This window comes from Seriola lalandi, unplaced genomic scaffold, assembly GCF_002814215.2.
Source record: "Seriola lalandi dorsalis isolate HSWRI2012SDOR001 ecotype SW California unplaced genomic scaffold, Sedor1 jcf7180002054864, whole genome shotgun sequence".
Taxonomy (NCBI): Eukaryota; Metazoa; Chordata; class Actinopteri; order Carangiformes; family Carangidae; genus Seriola; species Seriola lalandi.
Genome location: NW_019525417.1, coordinates 402,880 through 421,874, shown reverse-complemented (window position 1 = coordinate 421,874; position 18,995 = coordinate 402,880). Strand labels below are relative to the sequence as shown.

The 18,995-nt window shown below is 40.7% G+C and overlaps 2 protein-coding genes across 2 annotated transcripts in view; both read left to right on the top strand.

The window, feature by feature from the left end:
* Positions 1-1,421, top strand: part of LOC111670946 (dynein axonemal heavy chain 1-like) — a 32,669-nt gene extending 31,248 nt beyond the window's left edge. Inside the window, 1 exon segment of the mRNA XM_023427931.2 lies at positions 348-1,421. Within this exon segment, the coding sequence (XP_023283699.1) occupies positions 348-469 (122 nt within the window). The 3' untranslated portion in view covers positions 470-1,421.
* Positions 993-16,000, top strand: mapkapk3 (MAPK activated protein kinase 3). The gene is made up of 10 exons (XM_023427938.2): positions 993-1,713; positions 8,070-8,209; positions 10,800-10,864; positions 11,013-11,092; positions 11,192-11,318; positions 11,566-11,641; positions 11,740-11,864; positions 12,923-13,008; positions 13,126-13,206; positions 15,242-16,000. The coding sequence occupies exons 1-10, from the start codon at positions 1,411-1,413 to the stop codon at positions 15,395-15,397; spliced, it is 1,239 nt and encodes a 412-aa protein (XP_023283706.1). The 5' UTR covers positions 993-1,410; the 3' UTR covers positions 15,398-16,000.
* Positions 16,001-18,995: the final 2,995 nt, after the last annotated feature.

Below are 18,995 nucleotides of genomic sequence, written 5' to 3'. Positions count from 1 at the left end.
AAAAATGTAGTCAAGGAAATGGATTAGCCAATGCCTGTGAAACTGTTGCTCAGGTTGTGGACTCTGTTTGCCAGTGTGACTAGATGTTGGGGTGCTCGTGCTAGTGTTTGTGTGCATCTCCTTTTTAGCGGTTTTATTACTCACCCAAAATAGACTCCAGTTAGTATCCTGTTTCATGAAGCCTCTGAAAGTGCAGCTCTGTATTTTCCACTCACAGCATGTAGCCAACGCCTTGTGCTGGCATATTACACTGCTTGGAAACACTTGAGTCAGTGCAGAGATGGAAAGATACAAACAATTTAATTAACCTTTTTTATGCCGTTGAACTCCTCTGTGTGCTCTTGCAGGGACACTCTCCACTACAGGACATTCCACCAACTACGTGATGTCAGTGGAGCTGCCTTCAGATCGCAATCAGAGACACTGGATCAAACGTGGAGTGGCCCTCATATGTGCACTGGACTATTGAACAAAACATACACAGACCTTTTAATTTGCCATTGTGCTTCATACTGTGTGTGTGATTTTGAACCCACAATGATGATAATTGCAGTTGTGGTTTCTGAATCCTAATTCAAATCAAACAGATGCTTTCTCTTCACATACTATTTTACTAAAAAATAGCTACTTAAAGCTCTTTAGTTTGTTTGTAGTTGTAATTAAACGTTTTTCACAATGCAATATTAATTTGATGTTTTCATTTACAATTAATTGCTGTGTTGAAAATAGATTCAGCTGCACGGGTTTTCAAAATAAAATACTGTAACCTTTCAAGACTATAAACTTTGCTCTAACTCTACTTGCCCTCTCTAGTCTCAACAGCCAAGAAGAAGCGGCTCTCTTCCTACGTACTGAATACTGAACTATATATACGGCCTGCTCCTTTAAGGCGGCCACATAGGGCCAGTTGAGAAATATGACTTAACCGAAGGAGGGTGGCGCTTACACAAAAAGTGACAGTGACTGGCCATGTGAATACATCTAAAGGACTCCAGACCGACGGGAAACTGAGATCAACAGAACCAACAGAGTAACTTCACTACAGCCGCCTGTGAAAGACCGGAATTGAATGCTGTTATTCAGAGGTGCCGAATTGTTTGGATTTCTCTGGGCAGACAGCCTTGACCGCTAAAGTTGCCAGAGCAATTTAAAAAGGAATAGGCGGGTATTAAAGTTCAGTGACAACAAATTGTGTAGTTTAAACGAATGTACTTGTTTTTATAAGCTATACTGAAGATACAGTGGAATTACTGTGTGGAGTTCTTACAGGGGCTTCGGTGCCCAGGACAGCCGGACGCACCACAGCTTTACGCAGTTACCGGAGGGCAGCAGGAGTCATCGTATTACTTTTGTGAATCACTCCCGTCTGCCCCTTCTGAGAACCGCTGGTGACAACAAGCCGGTGTGAACATGCTACAAAATGGAAACGGAAAGGAGCAACCGCTGCAAGCGCCGATGGCGGAGGCAGAGCCGGACTCCCCGACTAACGAGCCCCAACATCAGCAGCAACAGCCAGATCTCTCAGCTGCTGACAGAAAGGACGCGAACACTGAGTCCGCTCACTTCCCCATGCCCGTTTACCCAAAACTGGAGATAAAACGCAACGCGGTGACGGACGATTACAAAATCTCCAGTCAGGTTCTGGGCTTAGGGATCAATGGCAAAGTCCTCCAGTGCTTCAGTAAGAAGACAGGGGAGAAGTGCGCACTGAAGGTACTGAAGTCACCTGACACTCATGTTATAAACAGGGTAGTAGAGGATAGACCCTCTCCACTCAGTTTTCACTCCTCATAAGTAAACTGATTTATTCACTCATATAATAACTGACTACTACTACTAATATCTGTGTGAAAATAATTTTGGTTTTTGTTATATGAGCAGATGCCATCTTTTTAATCTTGATATCAAAACAGGTCTGGTCTGTATATTTGTTGTTGGAAAACTGGATTGACACTGTGCCAACTTAAAAGACCTTTGACCTTTATTGAGGTCAGATTTGTTTCCACAGACATACACGACTCAGACTAACACAGGAGTGTTTAAGAGGTGACTGACAAAACCCATCTTTGTGATGTTGAATAGTTTTCCAGTCATGGTGCACTGATCTCCATGCAAACTGCCTGTTTGTGCGTGTTTATTTCTGAAGGACGGTGACTGGTGTACATACATACATGTGTTTGCATGTATGTGTGCCTCCTGCTCACATGGGTTTTGGCATATACAGTACATGTTGTGCTCACATGCTCTACATGTGGACATGCTGAATCTGAGCTGTGTTTGTTGGGAGTTCATTCTCACACTGGATCACAAGCAAGTTATGGGTATCATGGTTGCTGAGCCGTGAGCTGTGACATTTTACATTGCTTCATAAAGACGCATAGATTTTGATGGTGACAGCTTCTTCTGGAAGCAGTGGAAACTCAGACACGCCTTTACACAGGCATATATGCCCACATACATACACGGGGTCATCAGGCTGTCACCTGTCATCACTGGGCGACGGACTCAGAGAGATTTACTGGCTTACAGTAATCCATCTGGAGCTGAGCTGCCAAACCCGGCAGCAGCAGTGTCACAAGCAGAACTGTAGACTCAGGGATAGAAAGTGAGACACAAGATGAAAAAGAGATAAACTGCAGCAGGAAATAGGAAGTCATTAACAAGAGATGGAAGGCCAACAGGGATAGAAATGCTTGATAGCATCATGTGGGACTGGAGAACAATAAAAATGTATGTTGCCAGAAAATCTTCAGGCTACTTCCTGACTTGAATCAGAATTGTTGTTTTGTACATGAGCTGAAGAACCAATAAAACAGTAGAGTCAGAGCACTGAGCTGGGCACACTACCACAGCACAAGAGTGTCTTGTATCAGAGTTTTTGTTGGCTACTTTGTCGACATTTTAAAAGTTGTCAGCAACTTTTAAAATGTGAAAATGTTTTTGTTTGTGTTCATGTGAGTGCTTATGGCATCCATAGCAGCGTCGCCTGGTACCTAATAAACTTCAGCTTCCACTAAGGAAAGCTAACAGAAGGTCAGCTTAGAGAAAACACCACAAACCTGCTGCACTCAGCCTCTGAACCTCCTCTGCTCTCTGAAGAACCTGTTAAAAGGTTTTAGATGCCAAGAGAAACACTCATGAAATCACAATCAGCCTTCTCTGTTGTTGCTTTTACTGGCGTCTCTTTTAGTTTGCTTGTAAATGGAATTGCACTGGACCAAGTGACAGCTTTTTGAGTGTATCTGATTTATTTGTTCTACTTTATTGCCATTTAAGCTAATTTGCAACTTTCTCTGTATTTTTTTAATCTCAAGGCAAATATAAAGCAAAAGGAAATAATCACGAGTTGTTTGATGTGCATGGGGAGGAGGAAAGTTGACCAGCTCACTGGCTTTTTAATTAAGTGTTGCTCTGAGCACCAAACATAATAAATGGGTGAAGGCTTAATCCACTTTACAGCAGAGCTGGGTGTGAGCCATCCGTTTAATCTAATTCGGTTATAGTCATCAGGATTCTTTTAACTTGGATTTGTCTGTCTCCAGGGAGCAGAGGGGGCCCTGAGAGAGAGCCCGGTGGTGCTTGGCAGTCAACTTGAGCACCGCCATTAACTGTTAATACCATTAGATGCACAAATTTGGCTGGTGATTGTTCCATTTTAGCGTCTGAAGTGCCTTCCAGCTTAGCGCATGGAAAACTGTACGAGCTACAGGTCTGTGTACAGGCTTCCATTCATAGCCAAAATCTTCCTTTCAGTGAGTTTGTGTATATTCACCTTTGTGGTAAACCCACTGGCATGCCAGTAACACATCTGCGTTTCATCTGGGACCCACAGACACCAAAGTGTCATTATAAATTCTCAGTTGTTTAGTCAGACAGATTTTTATTCTAAAAAAAAAACTACACTCAGAGCTCATGCAGGTTCACTTCAGGCAGCTGGAGCTGTTAAAAAAAGTTAATCAGTCTCAGAGGTTTTGGCTTCATACTCTATCTGTGTTTCCAAGCCGACACTGACTCTCAGGCTTCAGCTGTTGAGCAATTCAAGCTCATTATCGTGCAGCAGTCTGAAGCTCTGAGAGGTCATCTCAAATGAATGCATCAGATTTGGGCTTTTAACCTTATTAACCTTTGTGGTTGAGGATCTTTGTAGTATTCAAACGAGCTGAAAGTTGTGTCGGTGGAGATGACTCCTGCTCTCTATTCATCTTATTCAGCACAGGGGAACATTATGTTTTTATTGTCCTGCGGGGACATTCAGTGGGGATTTTACTCACAGGGTTTGGTGTTAAGTGCACTACAGTGTGTTGATGTCATGGAAAATCTGCATACAAAAATGTTTTGGGTGTTTTTCTTACTTGACTTGAAAGTTGGGTTTGATGGTTGGGTTTCTGACATTTGGTTTTAAAAAATTTAAAGTTTTTAAATCGTTTTATGACACTGAGCAAAGGTACACTAAGTAATTATTAGAAATACATCCTTGTTTCTTATCATATTTACCTTTGCTATCAGCATGGCTCAAGGGATGGCAACGTTGCTTGGTCTCTTCACTGCTTTGGTCCGGAATGAAATGTCTCAACAACTATTGGATGTATTGTGATAAATTTTATACAGACAATTATGGGGCCCAGAAGATCAATCCTACTGACTTTATCGATAACCTCAGTTTTTGTTTTAGCACCACCATGAGATTGGCATTTGTGTTTTTTAATGAAATATCTCAGCTTTGGGGTGGATTGCTGTCATAGTTTGTTTAGAATTAATGTCCACCTCAGGATGAATTGTTACCATGGCGATCCCTTAACTTTTCATCAGGTTAAAATTTGAAAACAAATGACATAACCATCAGCCTTAGCTTTACCTACTTTTAGTGCTAATAAGCAGGTGCCAGCATGCTGACAAGCTAAACTAAGAAGCTAATGGTACATTACCGGCAAAACACCAGCATGTTAGTATTGTCATAGTGAGCATGTTAGCATGCTGACATTAGCATTTAGTGCAAAGCACCACTGTGCCAAAGGAAAGTGTCACAGAGCGGCTAGCATGGCTGTAGACTCTAGTTTAAAACAACGTTTCAAAAAAGCATCAACGATACATTAGTGTTATAATTAAATTTGCTATACATTTTGATTATTGATTAACTGTATATTGCTGTAGACTACGAGCAGCACTTTATTGGCAGTTGTTGTAAAGATAAGACGCATTTTCATCAAGATATAAAGACAGCACTCTGACAACCCTTGATATTCAATAGCGTGTAAACATGTTGGAGCAGTGTGTGTGTGTGTGTGTGTGTGTGTTTCCAGAGGTAGTGTGCTGTTAAACTCACACTCGCACACTATGGACATTATCAGATGAAAGTGTGTGTGTCTCAGAGTGTATTACAGTCTCTTTGGACAGAGATCTGATTGGTTCAGAGAAGTGTGGATAGGTTGCTGATTGGTTTAGAGCAGAATCAGGAACAAGTGTGTGTTCACTCTCCATTATGTTGCCTCACAGAAGAATCCAGAGTCCATCAGAAGATTAACTATGTCTGTAGCATTGTCTCCAACATCTCTCTGTCTCCCCCCTTAGTGTTTTATATGTGTGTTTATACACACAGACCTCTTTTATTATAGCCAATTCTTTGTCACAGCAGGAAATTAAGGAAACCAGCTCACACACTGTCTGCTCTGATTAAACTCATAAAGCTATAAATGACATAGCAGAAACCAACCTGTCCACTGCTTAGTTTAATGTCAAGTTCAGTGGGCGAGGTTGAATAAAGCAGGACGCATATAGCAGCAGATCAGACATGTAAGTCACCGGAAACCCTCAACTTCTACTTTCAACACCCCGTTGTGCTCTGAACTCCTCACTTCCTCTTTAACATTAGTGAGCTACAACGCAACGTTACAGTTATGAGGGTTCGTCTCTGACATTTGGAGTTTCCAGGAAATGCGAAAAGTATTTCATTTTCGCCCACACAATTGAATCTGAAATTTTATAAATATTGTCTTCACATTTTGATCATTTCAAAGTCACCGGCCATACAACACAGATTTAATGTTTGTGTGTCTGTCATATTTAAATGAGTCAGTCGGTCCCTCAGTGTGTTGTGTACTCCAGGCGCGGCCTGTTGCCACACTGGTCTTGTGAACAGAGGGACAGAAGGAGATCACTCCATCACTGTCACATCCAAAAATACACCCTGACTGAAGATGTGTGCTATGTCAAGGTCCACCACCTGCTCTGTGTGTGTGTGTGTGTGTGTGTGTGTGTGTGTGTGTGTGTGTGTGTGTGTGTGTGTGTGTGTGTGCTTATGTCAAGACAGACATCCTGTCGTGTGACCAGGCTAACTATATGTGTGTCCTCGACTTACTTTATTGGAGCAGTACAGTTCTACTCTGTGTTGTGATATATTTTATGGTTCTAGAGCAATTTAAGCCAAATGTGTCATGTGATCCACAACTGAAGAGGTGTAAAGAACTTGGCCAAAATCTTTACTCTTGTACTTGTTTACTTTTATCATCAAGCAGATGAGAACTTGTGCTGTGTGCAAGTTAGATTGCTGTGCAGCTCGGTGGTTAGTGCTGTTCCCTGGTCGGGGTTTCTATGTTACAGTTAGACAGAGGGTTCACAGTTCAAGCCCATCGTTCACATGAGCAAACCAACCAAAAAGTTCAGTCCCTGCTGAAGGCGATTTTGTTATCAGTACAGGGTTGTGATAACTGGAGCTGTGTGATTGGAAGGAACTTCCAGCTTCAGTTGGACTGTCACACCAGTGTAGGTGTTTGTACTTATATGTTCGCCACTGCACCGTCTACTTCCTATTCACTGCCCTTGATGAGGACGGAAGCTTTTCATCTTTATACCTTTCCAAACTTTAACTGCTCATATGGTTATTTTTCTTAAATTTACAGATTACTCTTCAACAAAGCAATGACTAATCAGCAAAAAGCTGTACATTACTCTTTCCTAAAATTTGAAATGTTTTTAACACTGCTGATTTCAAAAACAGGAGAGTTCAGGTCGAAGTAAGGCCACCTTTCCTGGCTTGGATACAAATACTCCTGACAACACAATGTTTTGTCCTTTATTGATCATCATTCCTCAGTTCACTGACACTGTAAGTAAGTGATAGTTTACAACTTGACCCGTGGAAGCCATGTTAGCTCAGTGCTAAGCGCTGCTGTTCTACTGCCAGGAGCTTCTGGATTCGATCCCAGCGACAGGTGACTTTAAACTTATTTCACAAAGATAATTAGTGTTCAGGTTAATGACGTTGATTGATTTTAATTGATCACATGAACATCACTTGCTGCTTATTGATATTGCTTTTTTGCCTGTTTATGAACATTCACTTCTGTCTCAAGCTTTAGCTCTTTTGGTAGAGCGTGCTCCTTGTTGATTGAACATGGTGAGTTTCTGTCCCTGCAGTGTCAGAGGACATGTAGGTTTGAGATATTCTCTGGTGTTTATGAGGTATGAACCTAAGCTGTCAGCAAAAACAAAAAATATAATTATTATTTAACCATATAAGAGTACATAGATGATATGGGTAACAAAAAAGGGTATGAAAAAATAATTTATTTGTCGTTGACCAATTGAGTATAATATAATAATAATAATCTGACATGATGTTGTAGATGTCAGGGATTTCAGATGATGTAGGTCTTGGTGATATGGTTGAAATTATTATTATAGTCTTAATAAATATGTTGCCATCTGATATTCACATTAGGGAAACTAACAATCATTTTCATTATTGATTCATCTACAGATTATTTTCTCAATTGATCCATTCATTGTTATTCTATAAAATATATGAAAATATTAAAAGAAACCACCCATCATGATATTCAAACCTGCAATCCAAAACCCAAATGCATTTAATTTGCAATGATGAAAAACAAAGAAATGCATGAAGTCCTCCCATTTGTAGAACTATAACATGACAATATAAACACAATGCAATTCCATCAAAAGTGAATAAACTATAATATTGGAGCAGAATTGAGCAATATAAATCCAGATTGATGAAAAGTTAGTTTTCTGTTTATCACATGGTCGTTCTGTCTGTCTGTGTCGCTCAGATTCTGTACGACAGCCCCAAGGCGAGACGAGAAGTGGAGCTTCACTGGCGAGTATCAGGAGGACCGTACATCGTTCGCATCCTCAACTTGTACGAAAACATGCATCATGGGAAAAAATGCCTGCTCATCGTCATGGAGTGGTAGGATTGACATTACATCACTCTATCTATCAGTTTATGCTTGCTGAATACTTTCCTTGAGACAGCACATTTTCAGATAAAATGAAGGATTAATTTCACCTATGTATAACAAAATCATTTTAAATTATTTATATCAATCTTAAAACAGGTCTGTTCTTCTTACTTGAAAAGTTGACATTAAGCAGACAAATGGTTTCCACTGGACAGTGATGAGTTCCGCTATTTTAGTATCAGACGCAAAACTTACAATGCAGCGCACACTGACTACAAATTTCCATACGTCACATCTCTGAGAAGGAGCACAGATCTTAAAAAGGATGATGTGAATTTATCCAACAAGCTGTTATAAACTGATATACCGTGTTTCTGTTGTTAAACTCCACAGTTTCCACACATTTCCGATGGAAATGTTTCATTTTCTTTGTGGAAAAATAACGACATGTAAGCTGTGTAGTAAATGATTCTTAAAACACACACAATAAATAAATAAAATATCGTCACTTCCACAACACACTTTTTATGATGCTTGAATCACACAGACAATTGCACATTTCTGTAAGTTCAATTGTAGCTTTAAATCGATAGGTTTATGTGAGCCACATATCTTACTCTCAACAAAATAAAGCTCATATTACAAGTATCCTAAAAATACATTTTTCTGATATATGCGAACATGTTCATGTATCTTCATACTAAATAGATTTTCATGTGTGTCTAGAGTGACAAAACACAAGCTCTGTTCCGCTGAGGGCAGAACATTCGTCCACGCTAAAGGTCGGTCATGAGACCTGACCTGACAAAGCGAAGACGTCGACACTGATGGTGAGATAGAGAGACAGAGCTCCATCTGGGCTTCACATGTCACGACAGGCTGTTCATAATAATACCCGTATGACTCCAGAGAGAGTGATAAGACACTGGAGTTTTTTTTGCGAGCTTCTCCAAGTGTAAAAGGGGAAAAAACTGTTTAACTCATTCATTCAGAGGAAAAGAGAGAAACCAGAGGGTGACACTTTTCTCTGGTCATGGGGATTTTAAAAAATGACTAACTGGTTCTCATCATCACATCTATTGACACAGCAACTGTTTGTGTTGCTCTGTATAGTGACCGTGTGTGTGTGTGTGTGTGTGTGTGTGTGTGTGTGTGTGTGTGTGTGTGTGTGTGTGTGGGTGCTTTCTGTATGAGTGAGGGTCAGAGTCGGACGGCAGTGCAGATATTCACTGTGGTTCGCCTTTCTGTGTCAGCTATCTGTTCATCTGTGGACTCATGGCCCACAAAACTTTGTTCTTACTTAATGCACATTGAAGCACGTCCATGTCACAGTGAGCACAACAAGATGTTTCTGAGGAACAGGACGGGGAGTTTCAGGCATCAGAGGCTGCTGTTTGATGGGTGCTTTTGAAAATAGAGAGTGGGAAACAGACACCAGATTTTGAAACTGTTTGATGCTGAGAGTGTCTGAGCTTTTAAAGAATTAGGTCATAGGTCTCAGTTGTGAAATGTGATCAGAATAGATGCATTTATATATATATAAATATATATATATATATTTATACAATTGTATCATTACATATGTACAGTGCGTTCAGAAAGTATTCAGACACCTTTGCTTTTTTCTGATTTTGTTATGTTGCAGCCTCATCCTAAAATTATTTAAATTATTTTTTTCTCAAATCGTGTACACTCAGTACCACATAATGACAAAGAGAACAAAACGTTTGCAAATTTGTTAAAAAAGAGAAACTAAAATATCCCATGGTCATTGGTATTCAGACCCTTGACTCAGTACTTAGTTGAGGTCTCCACTCTACTTGCGTATGACACATACAGTAAATTATTGTTGGGCTAATTATTGTGTTACAAACAAACATAAACGAATGAGACTACAGAGGAGAAATAATAGTAGCCATATTACTGATAGACTTTTGCATTAGTCAAAAAAATATTGAACTACTGTATCATTTCACATAAATCCTGTTGGTTCTTTTCACTAAGACGATTTTAGTACCTTTGCCCTCTCCCCTATTCGATTCAGGACTTTCACTAGGTATTTTTAGAGTTTCAGTTTCATTTACCATTTCTCTTTGCAAGAGAAAGATCGAAAGCTTTAGGTGAAAGAGCTCTGTATATTTTGAGCTGCAAAACATCTCAACAGATTTAGCTCACAGTGTAAAATTGCCTGGACCTCACTTGATTGAATAGATTTAGTAGTTAGTACTTCAGGGTCTCCTACTGCACTGAGGCTTTGCTGTCGTCCCTCACTTGTAAGTTGCTTTGGATAAAAGCATCAGCCAAATGAGTAAATGTAAAATGTGGTGTAGATTAATGTGGAAAACTGTATCTATATTTTGGTTTGTCAAACCTGTTGTTATTAGCAGTTCTGTATGAAGAATAATCCGTCATTGTCAAAAGATCCTGATTTATTACTAAACACGGCGTTTTTTCTGAGTGTCATCACTGCATTGACTGAAATTACTACAAATTACTTAAATTCAAATGTAGAAAACGCTCCATAATGTCACAAACAGGTGGAGTATGGAGTGTCATTTGTGCAGTTTGCAAATCGTGTTTGTGTGTGTGTGTTTCCAGCATGGAGGGAGGAGAGCTGTTCAGCCGAATCCAAGTCAGAGGAGACCAGGCCTTCACTGAGAAAGGTGAGGACCGATGGAGGGATGGATTTTGTTCACATCACATCAACATGTCAGAGAAAGAATGATCCATGCACCTTGACAGTTGCTGTTGTTGTGTGACACTGGAAATGCTTCTGGTTTGAGAGATTGTGTTTTCCTCTTTTCCTCCCAGAGGCATCTGAGATTATGAGGGACATTGGCACGGCCATCGAGTTTCTCCACAACATTAACATCGCACACAGAGACATCAAGGTGCACAGAGATCAAGATCACAAGGAATATGATCATTTCTGGGTAATTAAAGGAAGTTTTGACATATTTCTTTTCTTCTTCTTCTGTCTCCCTCTCCAGCCAGAGAACCTGCTGTACACCACTAAAGAGAGAAACGGGGTCCTCAAGCTGACAGACTTTGGTTTTGCTAAGGAGACCACGCTACACAACCCGCTACAGACCCCCTGTTATACACCGTACTATGTGGGTATGATGCTTTATGTTATTTTCCAGTGATTATACAGCCTCCTGGCAGATGGACAGTTTGTAGAAAAGTGTTATATACTAACGTCTAGCTCTCAAGTTTAAGGACTTGACAGATTATTTTAACAGGGAAATGTAGATGCTGAGTCATTTTTGCCTGTTCTGTATAAACCTAATCTCCATTTGTATATTGTTTCTGTGTGTGTGTGTGTGTGTGTGTGTGTGTGTGTGTGTGTATCACCATTGATAAGCTCCTGAGGTTTTGGGTCCGGAGAAATATGACAAGTCATGTGACATGTGGTCTCTGGGCGTCATCATGTACATCCTGTGAGTACTGTGTGTAGCTGGATGGGAACACATTAATGTCACGACTTATATAAGATTTTAAAGTTGCTCTGTCTGACCCACCATTTTTGTCCCTGTAGCTTGTGTGGCTTTCCTCCATTTTACTCCAACACGGGCCAGGCCATTTCACCGGGGATGAAGAGGAGGATCAGGATGGGCCAGTACGAGTTCCCCAACCCAGAGTGGGCTGAGGTGTCCCAGGAAGGTGAATCCCCCAAGAAACACACACACACACACACACACCTGTCTCTTACAGATTGTCCATAGTAATATTTAGACATTTTAATTTTTTCTATCAATTTCAAAGCTCTGAAAATGTAGGATTTAAAGAATATTCTGCAGAGTTGACAAATTTATAAATTGAAATTTACCTACACATTTATGAAAGGTTTAAAATCCCATAGCTATCAAATCATTAATTTCTTCTCAGCCATGCAGCAGTCTAACAACACAAACGTAAAGCTATATCAATGACAAAACATTTTGTGATCAGCCTCATTCAACACAAATTCCAGTATCTGAGTCAGAGTTTAAAATACAAAAAGTTTCCTGCTGAGAGGAAGTAAAGTAACCAAGCTGACAGTCAAAGTACTGTAGGCTGTCAGTCTATCTGTCCAGCTCTTTACCACATGATGGTGACAATGCACAGCAAGAGAAGGATGGTGACATTTTCCGCTTGACATTTTTCATTGTGGACAGAGTGAGTGAGTAAATATATGAGTACTGCTCTAAAACTCCTCAGGTTTACTGGGTGGCCTAGTCAAGACGTTCTCATATAGAAAACCTCAGTGCGTGATCAGCTGCAGCTGGTAAAAACTATGGCATCATGTGGGGGAAGACTGCAGTGTGCTTTTAAATAGCCTCAGTTTACATCTTGGTGCTGCAACCTTCAAGCTTTTGTTCTTACCTGAGTCTGTAAACACAGAGACTGTACTCAGTCTGTTTAGGTGAACTATGGTCTCCTATGGACTCATCAACTCAACAAGTTTTACCCTTTCACAGACTATAACAAATGAGCGTGCCCACACTCCTCTTACACACATCTTAAAGATAACTCAGAGACAACAGCCACCTGGTGTCCTCCTCCTAACCAGTGACAACAACAGTGCACACACAGTCATAATTCTATTTTTTCACTCGATCTCACTCCTCACTCTCGCTCTTGCTGTGTAAGTAGGCCATCCTGTCCCTGAGACCAGGAGCATGTGTGTGTGTCGTGCTACTAATAATCTAATGATCTTTGCATTCCCTTTACTCTTCTAGCAAAAGATCTGATCCACCAGCTCCTGAAGACAGACCCTAATGAGAGAATGACCATCACTCAGTTTATGAATCACCCCTGGATCAATGTAAGTATCTGTGTATCTGTGTGTCAAGTACAGATAAACGTTACGTACTTCCTACTTCCTGTTTGTCTGTGCATGTTTGCTCATATCTTCATCTGCATGTGTGTTTGCACTCTGCAGCAGTCCATGGTGGTTCCCTCCACTCCGCTCCACACAACCCGGGTCCTGACTGAAGACAGAGAGATGTGGGAGGATTTGAAGGTCAGCAGCAGAATAACACTGACCCCCTCTGGCCGCATGTTGGCATTACAACCTGTTGCTGTTGGGCTTTAGGTTGTGCTTTAGTTTGGCTGGTGGTACAGCAGTACTCCAGTAACTTAGCACGTAATTTGCATTTTCCTTTATGTTTAAGGCCTCGCGAGAGACAGATCAAAGAAACTGAGCAATGAAAATCGAAGCAGCAGAGGGGCAAATAACCCTGACATTTAGTCTCCAGTATGGGGCACGCTACAAAAATACAGTTCCCATAATGCAACACAGCGTTGTTCTTTAGACGCTATCTTTTAAGTTCCACTCTCATAGTTTATAATGCTTTCTGTTTAAATATATCCATTGACCTTGATGACATCACTATGGTGTCATTTATGTCATGGTGGCATTTACAGAGCCACAGATGACATACACAACTGTCTTTTTTTCAGTCCAAGTCGTACTTTAATGACTAGAGATTTTATAATTACAATAATTACCACATGGAAGTCAGCTGAGGAAAATTATCAATATAAAAACTTCATATCATTGAGTGAATGAAACTAATTAAAAACTTTTTTGTGTATCACCATCATGATGATTCCCTGATGGCCACCAGGGGGAAGCCTGTCTCATCTGTTCTTTCAGTTTAACTTTTAAAAAACACACACACACACACACATTTTAACATTTCATATACACACACTTGAGCACAAAGGAGCTCAGCTGCCTCTTCTCGACTCTTTCGCTAATTTACACAAAGAAATGTGCTTAAAGAGCAAGAAGCTGTTTGCTCACGTCAAGTCACTGTGGGGTTACCTCCTCAAAATGTCTCAGTTGGGCAATCATATATTTTTTTAGTGGTGGTAAATGAGAGCACAAATCATGAGTAGCACGTTCCCTCACAACAGCTGAATGAGCGAGTCTGCAGTGATAATGTATGAAAAGAACCTTCTCGTTGAAAATGATATGCACATAATACACCACAGTTCACTTCTGCAATGGACAATGCAATGTTGCGTAAATTTTAACAGATTGCACTCCTGAACAATCACTTCTCAAAAAGCACAAAAAACAAGATGTTACATTCTTTCTACATACATCATGACTGACAAATGACCTCCAGTCATGAACACTAAGGGACGGGGGGATTGAAAGTTCACGTTTTCAGGGCTGTAGCAGCTGCAGACCTGTCTTCTGGCATTTCAGTGGAGTTCTCATGGTCTGAAGCCTGTTTTGGCTTTAGGCCCAGGCCTGTGATGACCTGACCTTTTTCTCTGAGTTCATAAAACTTGTTCCCAGACAGGTTTTTCTCTGCCCTGGTCACCATTGTTTATTTTTCTTTGCACTTCAAATGGTTTAGATACATTTTGGGAAACACGCTTTCTTACCAAGAGTTGAGAGGTTGTATATTAAATACAAGGCTAAAACAGGAGTTGGTTAGCTTAGCATAAAGACTAGAAATAACTAGCCTGGTTCTGTCCAAAGGTAACAAAATCTACTTACCCACACATCTTCAGCTGACTAATTAACACATTATATATCTCATCTTGTTTTTTTTAATCCCTACAAAAACCAAAGTGTAAAAACAGTTATGTGCTGGACTATTTCTTGTCCAGGAGCAGTAACTTCCTGGAGTCTCTGCTGGTTACCTGGCAAAAATGATACATAAGATCTTAATTATTGAGCTTTACAGATGATGGCAGGTGAATCTTGTTACCTTTTACAGATCCAAGCTGTTTCTAGGCTTTCTGCTAAGCTCTGCTAGTCGGCTGTTGGCTGTAGCTACATACCACTCGTCTATACATGAGAGTGCTAACGATCTTCTCATCTAATTCTTGTTAAGAAAGCAAATAAGCATATGTCCCAAAATGAGCTGCTGCTGATACATTTCTTGGATGTAGAAAAGGGGGTAAAAGTAGCAATGTCAATCATTTAGAAACTCTTATGGGTAAGAATAGGATTCAACAAATGAGTACTTATAGGAGTAGTCTTCACTGAACTAACACACTTTGCCACATCTGATCCTCTGCCTTTTCTCTCACAGGAAGAGTTGACCAGCGCTTTAGCAACTATGCGTGTGGACTACGACCAGGTGAAGATCAAGGATCTCGACACTTCGAGCAACCCCCTGCTCAACAAGAGGCGTAAGAAGGCTGCTGCTGGGGCCAAGAGCGGGTCCACCGTCTGTCAGAGTCAGTGAGACACACACGACCATCGGTGGAAAATCCAAACACAACAGCCAACGGTGGAGAAAAGCAGCTCAGAAGAGGAGAGGAGGAAAAAGAGATCATTTAGAGAGCTGCTTGGGACTCTTGAGAAACTGGATGTGGAGGGCATGTTCTCTGAAATAAAGGGACAACATAGGAACAACAGCAACATCAAAAGTGAACATTTATAGGACATATCAAGACATGATATCGCCCGTGCTGCCTGCCTGAGGTGGAAATCAACAGCTCTGCTCACTGCAGGTCCATCTGTTTGCAATTGTTTTATGTATGTATGTAATTTTTAGAGCCTGGCTGCAGACATCAAGTGTCATCAAGTATTTGTAGAGATAATATTTTGTGTATTTGAATGCTGGGTTGCCTGTTTGAGGTATCATTTGTAACTATGCACTTGTGCAGACCACACACACAGACAGACAAACCAACTGTGGACAGACTGTGAAACTAGAACACTCAATATTAACTGTGTTGTCTTAATATTGTCTGTCTTTTGCTGTTTCCTTTCAGGGATTAAAACAAAGTCTGACACTGACTGTCTTGTCAATAAAATGGAGCCTCGATAATGACGTACAGATCAACCTGGGGGAGTATTTTTCATTGATGCAACAGTAAAGAGGCCTCTCATGCGCTATAAAGGGATATATTTGACTCTGTGTCACTGCTACAGATCAACATCATGTCCTATAAATGTGGCTGTAGCACGTAGCTTGCCTGCTTCCTGTCAGTGTGAGGCCAGGGAGCTTTATGTAAGCAGCAGTGGGGTAATGGATGGTTGTATGACATGGATGAGTTGTGACACTTTTCTTGAGAAAGGCTGTGTGTGTGTGTGTGTGTGTGTGTGTGTGTGTGTGTTTATGAAGGTTGAGTAAAATGCTTCCTGTAAATAGTGGCCACAGTTTTACTTCACATTGACTCATGAGCAGGCAGTGCAGCCTTGCAATGGAACAATGGAAAATTCATCAGACTGCATTTGTTCATACACTTGTAAATTAAACCTTAGAAACGCAGGAATATTCATGAGCAAGATTTTTTTTTACCGTGGACCTTAGAGCTATTGTTTTTGTATTTGTGCCGTTCAGGCTTTGTGAGGCCGCTATAAATAGCAGCAGTGGAGTAGTTATTTGGGACACAGCCATCTTACTTGGTGTGTGACTTGTAAAGGTCAACATTATTATGTTTAGATTACATGGTAAGTACCTTTCCCCCACTTCGATCACATGGTCCCCCCTGCAGTATTTAGGGGAAGCTAATCATAAAAACTACTTGGCTTCCCTGCTGTAAATACGGGATGTCAGCCATGATTAGCTGTGGCCCAAACAGTGCATGACCTGTCAGCTGTTGTTTGATGCTCCATGTCCATGAAGGGGAAAAAAGCATAAAAGTTCTCGGAAGAAGATAAACAAAGTATTGTGAGTGGAATTTTAATGTTCTGTATGTTCTTGTTGGGGAGGCAGTGCTAAGTATTTTTCTGTTGTTAGTCAGCCATTTTGAAGACACAAAGACAAGCCCAGTCATGATAACACCATTGTGGCACTAATATGATGTTGACATAACAGTGTGTCATATACTTCCTACTTGTCTTATTCCGTAAAAGTTGCTGATTCCTGTGCAGTGGTTTGCAAACACCAGACAGTGTAGCAATAACATAAAGGGAATGCTTGAGTACAACAGCACGTATTAAGTCAGGGGTTCATTTTTTCAGCATTATACACAGGAGCCAGAGGGACGTGTTTTCAGTATTTTCGTTAGGCCTAGTTCATTTCTTTATTATTCCTCTGGGAGTTAGATTGATTCATAAAACGGTTTGATGTTTGATTTCCTCTTGCCTGTGCAGCAGCCCAGTGATGGATAAGAAATGACGTCTTTGGTTCATTACTGTTACTGTCATACAGGCTGCAGTTCCCCCTGACAGATACATTTGGTGGAAGAATTCGGTTGACCTTAAGTTTTAAATTGTGTTATCTCGTGTTAGGTCCTGTGATAAAGCATGGGGAGACAGGTCTGACTAGTGTTACACAGTGACTGTGTGGGTATGATGCCTGAGGGTTGGGTGTGAGGTGTACTTGGGGAGTGTAGGATTGGAGGGGCTGGGGTGGGTAAGGGGGGGTAGGGAATCACTTTGCCCTTTTGGGAGGAATGTATTGAAGGTCAGTCGAGAGCCATCTGACCTTCAAGTGTTTCTTCCTCTCTATCATGCTCAGATGCTCAGTCTGTGTTGTTTGAACTGTTCTGAGCTTTGTCCCCTCTCCCTTCATTCCCTCTTTCTAGTGTAGACCCCACTGGTTCCCTGATGTCTTTCTTTCTGATATATATTTTCTATGTGTTTGTGTGTGAGACTGTCTCATTAATTCACAGATGTGCAGTCGCAGGCTTTGTGCTCGACAATTAGTGTCATCATTATCATAGGCTGCTTTTAAGGGTATCATTACTGCCACTGAAATAGCCTCAAGTCCTCACAGACAGGTCACATGACGCTTATATTATCTCCAGAGGGTCACAGTGCTGTCAGGTTAGTGCGTGTGTGTGTATGTGTGTGTGTGTGTGTGTGTGTGTATGTGTGTGTGTGTGTGTGAGTGTGTGTGTATGTGTGTTTGTGATTAACCTGGCCTACAAAAGTTACAATGATACCTAATAAATACTAAAATGTATTCACTACCACCCCAGCCCACACCAACCTGTACCTTTTTTTTATGTTTTATGTTTCAGACACTGATTAAAGGAAAAATGACTCCTTCACTTCTGTCCTCTTCTTTCATCAGATCCATGGAAACCTTTAACTTTGTGTCACAGGCCTCTTGTTGGTTTCCATCACTAATGTCCATCTCTCTAAAGAGATTTGCCATAATCTCCAGTACTCTGAGGGATATTCAGTGCCTTCTCCTACATCCTCCATGCGATTAGTACAGCACTTCTTTCTAAACTTGTCTGAGATTTGTGAGTCTATCATCATCATCCCTTAACACACCTTGATTACATACAGCTGATCTCTGTTGATGACAGAAAAACAGCTTGGTTGAGGTGTGTCACAGACAGGAGTGCACAGATATACAGTCAATTTGCAACAATTACTTTGATTTGTTTTTATCATGACATTAAAATGTCTGTTTAGTTTAATTGTGTCACAAAAGCCTAATTAATACTGAGTGATGCTAACTTGTAAAACATATTTTAAAGTGGGGGTGAATACTTTATGAAGACACTGCAGTAAAACAAGTTCTGCAAGTTGGACTGTTCCTGGTACACTGGTCTCTTCCTGCTTTATTCCTGCATGGACCTAAACTCTGAACAGCAACACTCAACTGTGAATATGCAGACTTTAACACTGTGTCATTTAAGGAGTGTCCTGTATAGTCCTATTAATAAGTCTTATTTTATATATTCTGATTTTTAATGTTGGATATCTGTGTATTTATATTATAGTATGACTGTATAACTGACTCTGATAGACCTGTGCATTCAACTGCATGACTATGTTGTAACACTTCCGTCAGTGTGTGTAGTATCCTAAATTTAATCATCAATGTCATGCACAGCTCAAGTCCTGTAAGGACGCAGCTGTCAAAGGGAGGGTGG

Excerpts from the sequence above, each read along its gene's own strand:
- mapkapk3 (XM_023427938.2), top strand. The coding sequence starts at position 1,411 with ATGCTACAAAATGGAAACGGAAAGGAGCAACCGCTGCAAGCGCCGATG. Across the intron at positions 11,642-11,739 it reads GGCGTCATCATGTACATCCT|CTTGTGTGGCTTTCCTCCAT; the intron begins GTGAGTACTGTG and ends TTGTCCCTGTAG. Across the intron at positions 13,009-13,125 it reads TGAATCACCCCTGGATCAAT|CAGTCCATGGTGGTTCCCTC; the intron begins GTAAGTATCTGT and ends TGCACTCTGCAG.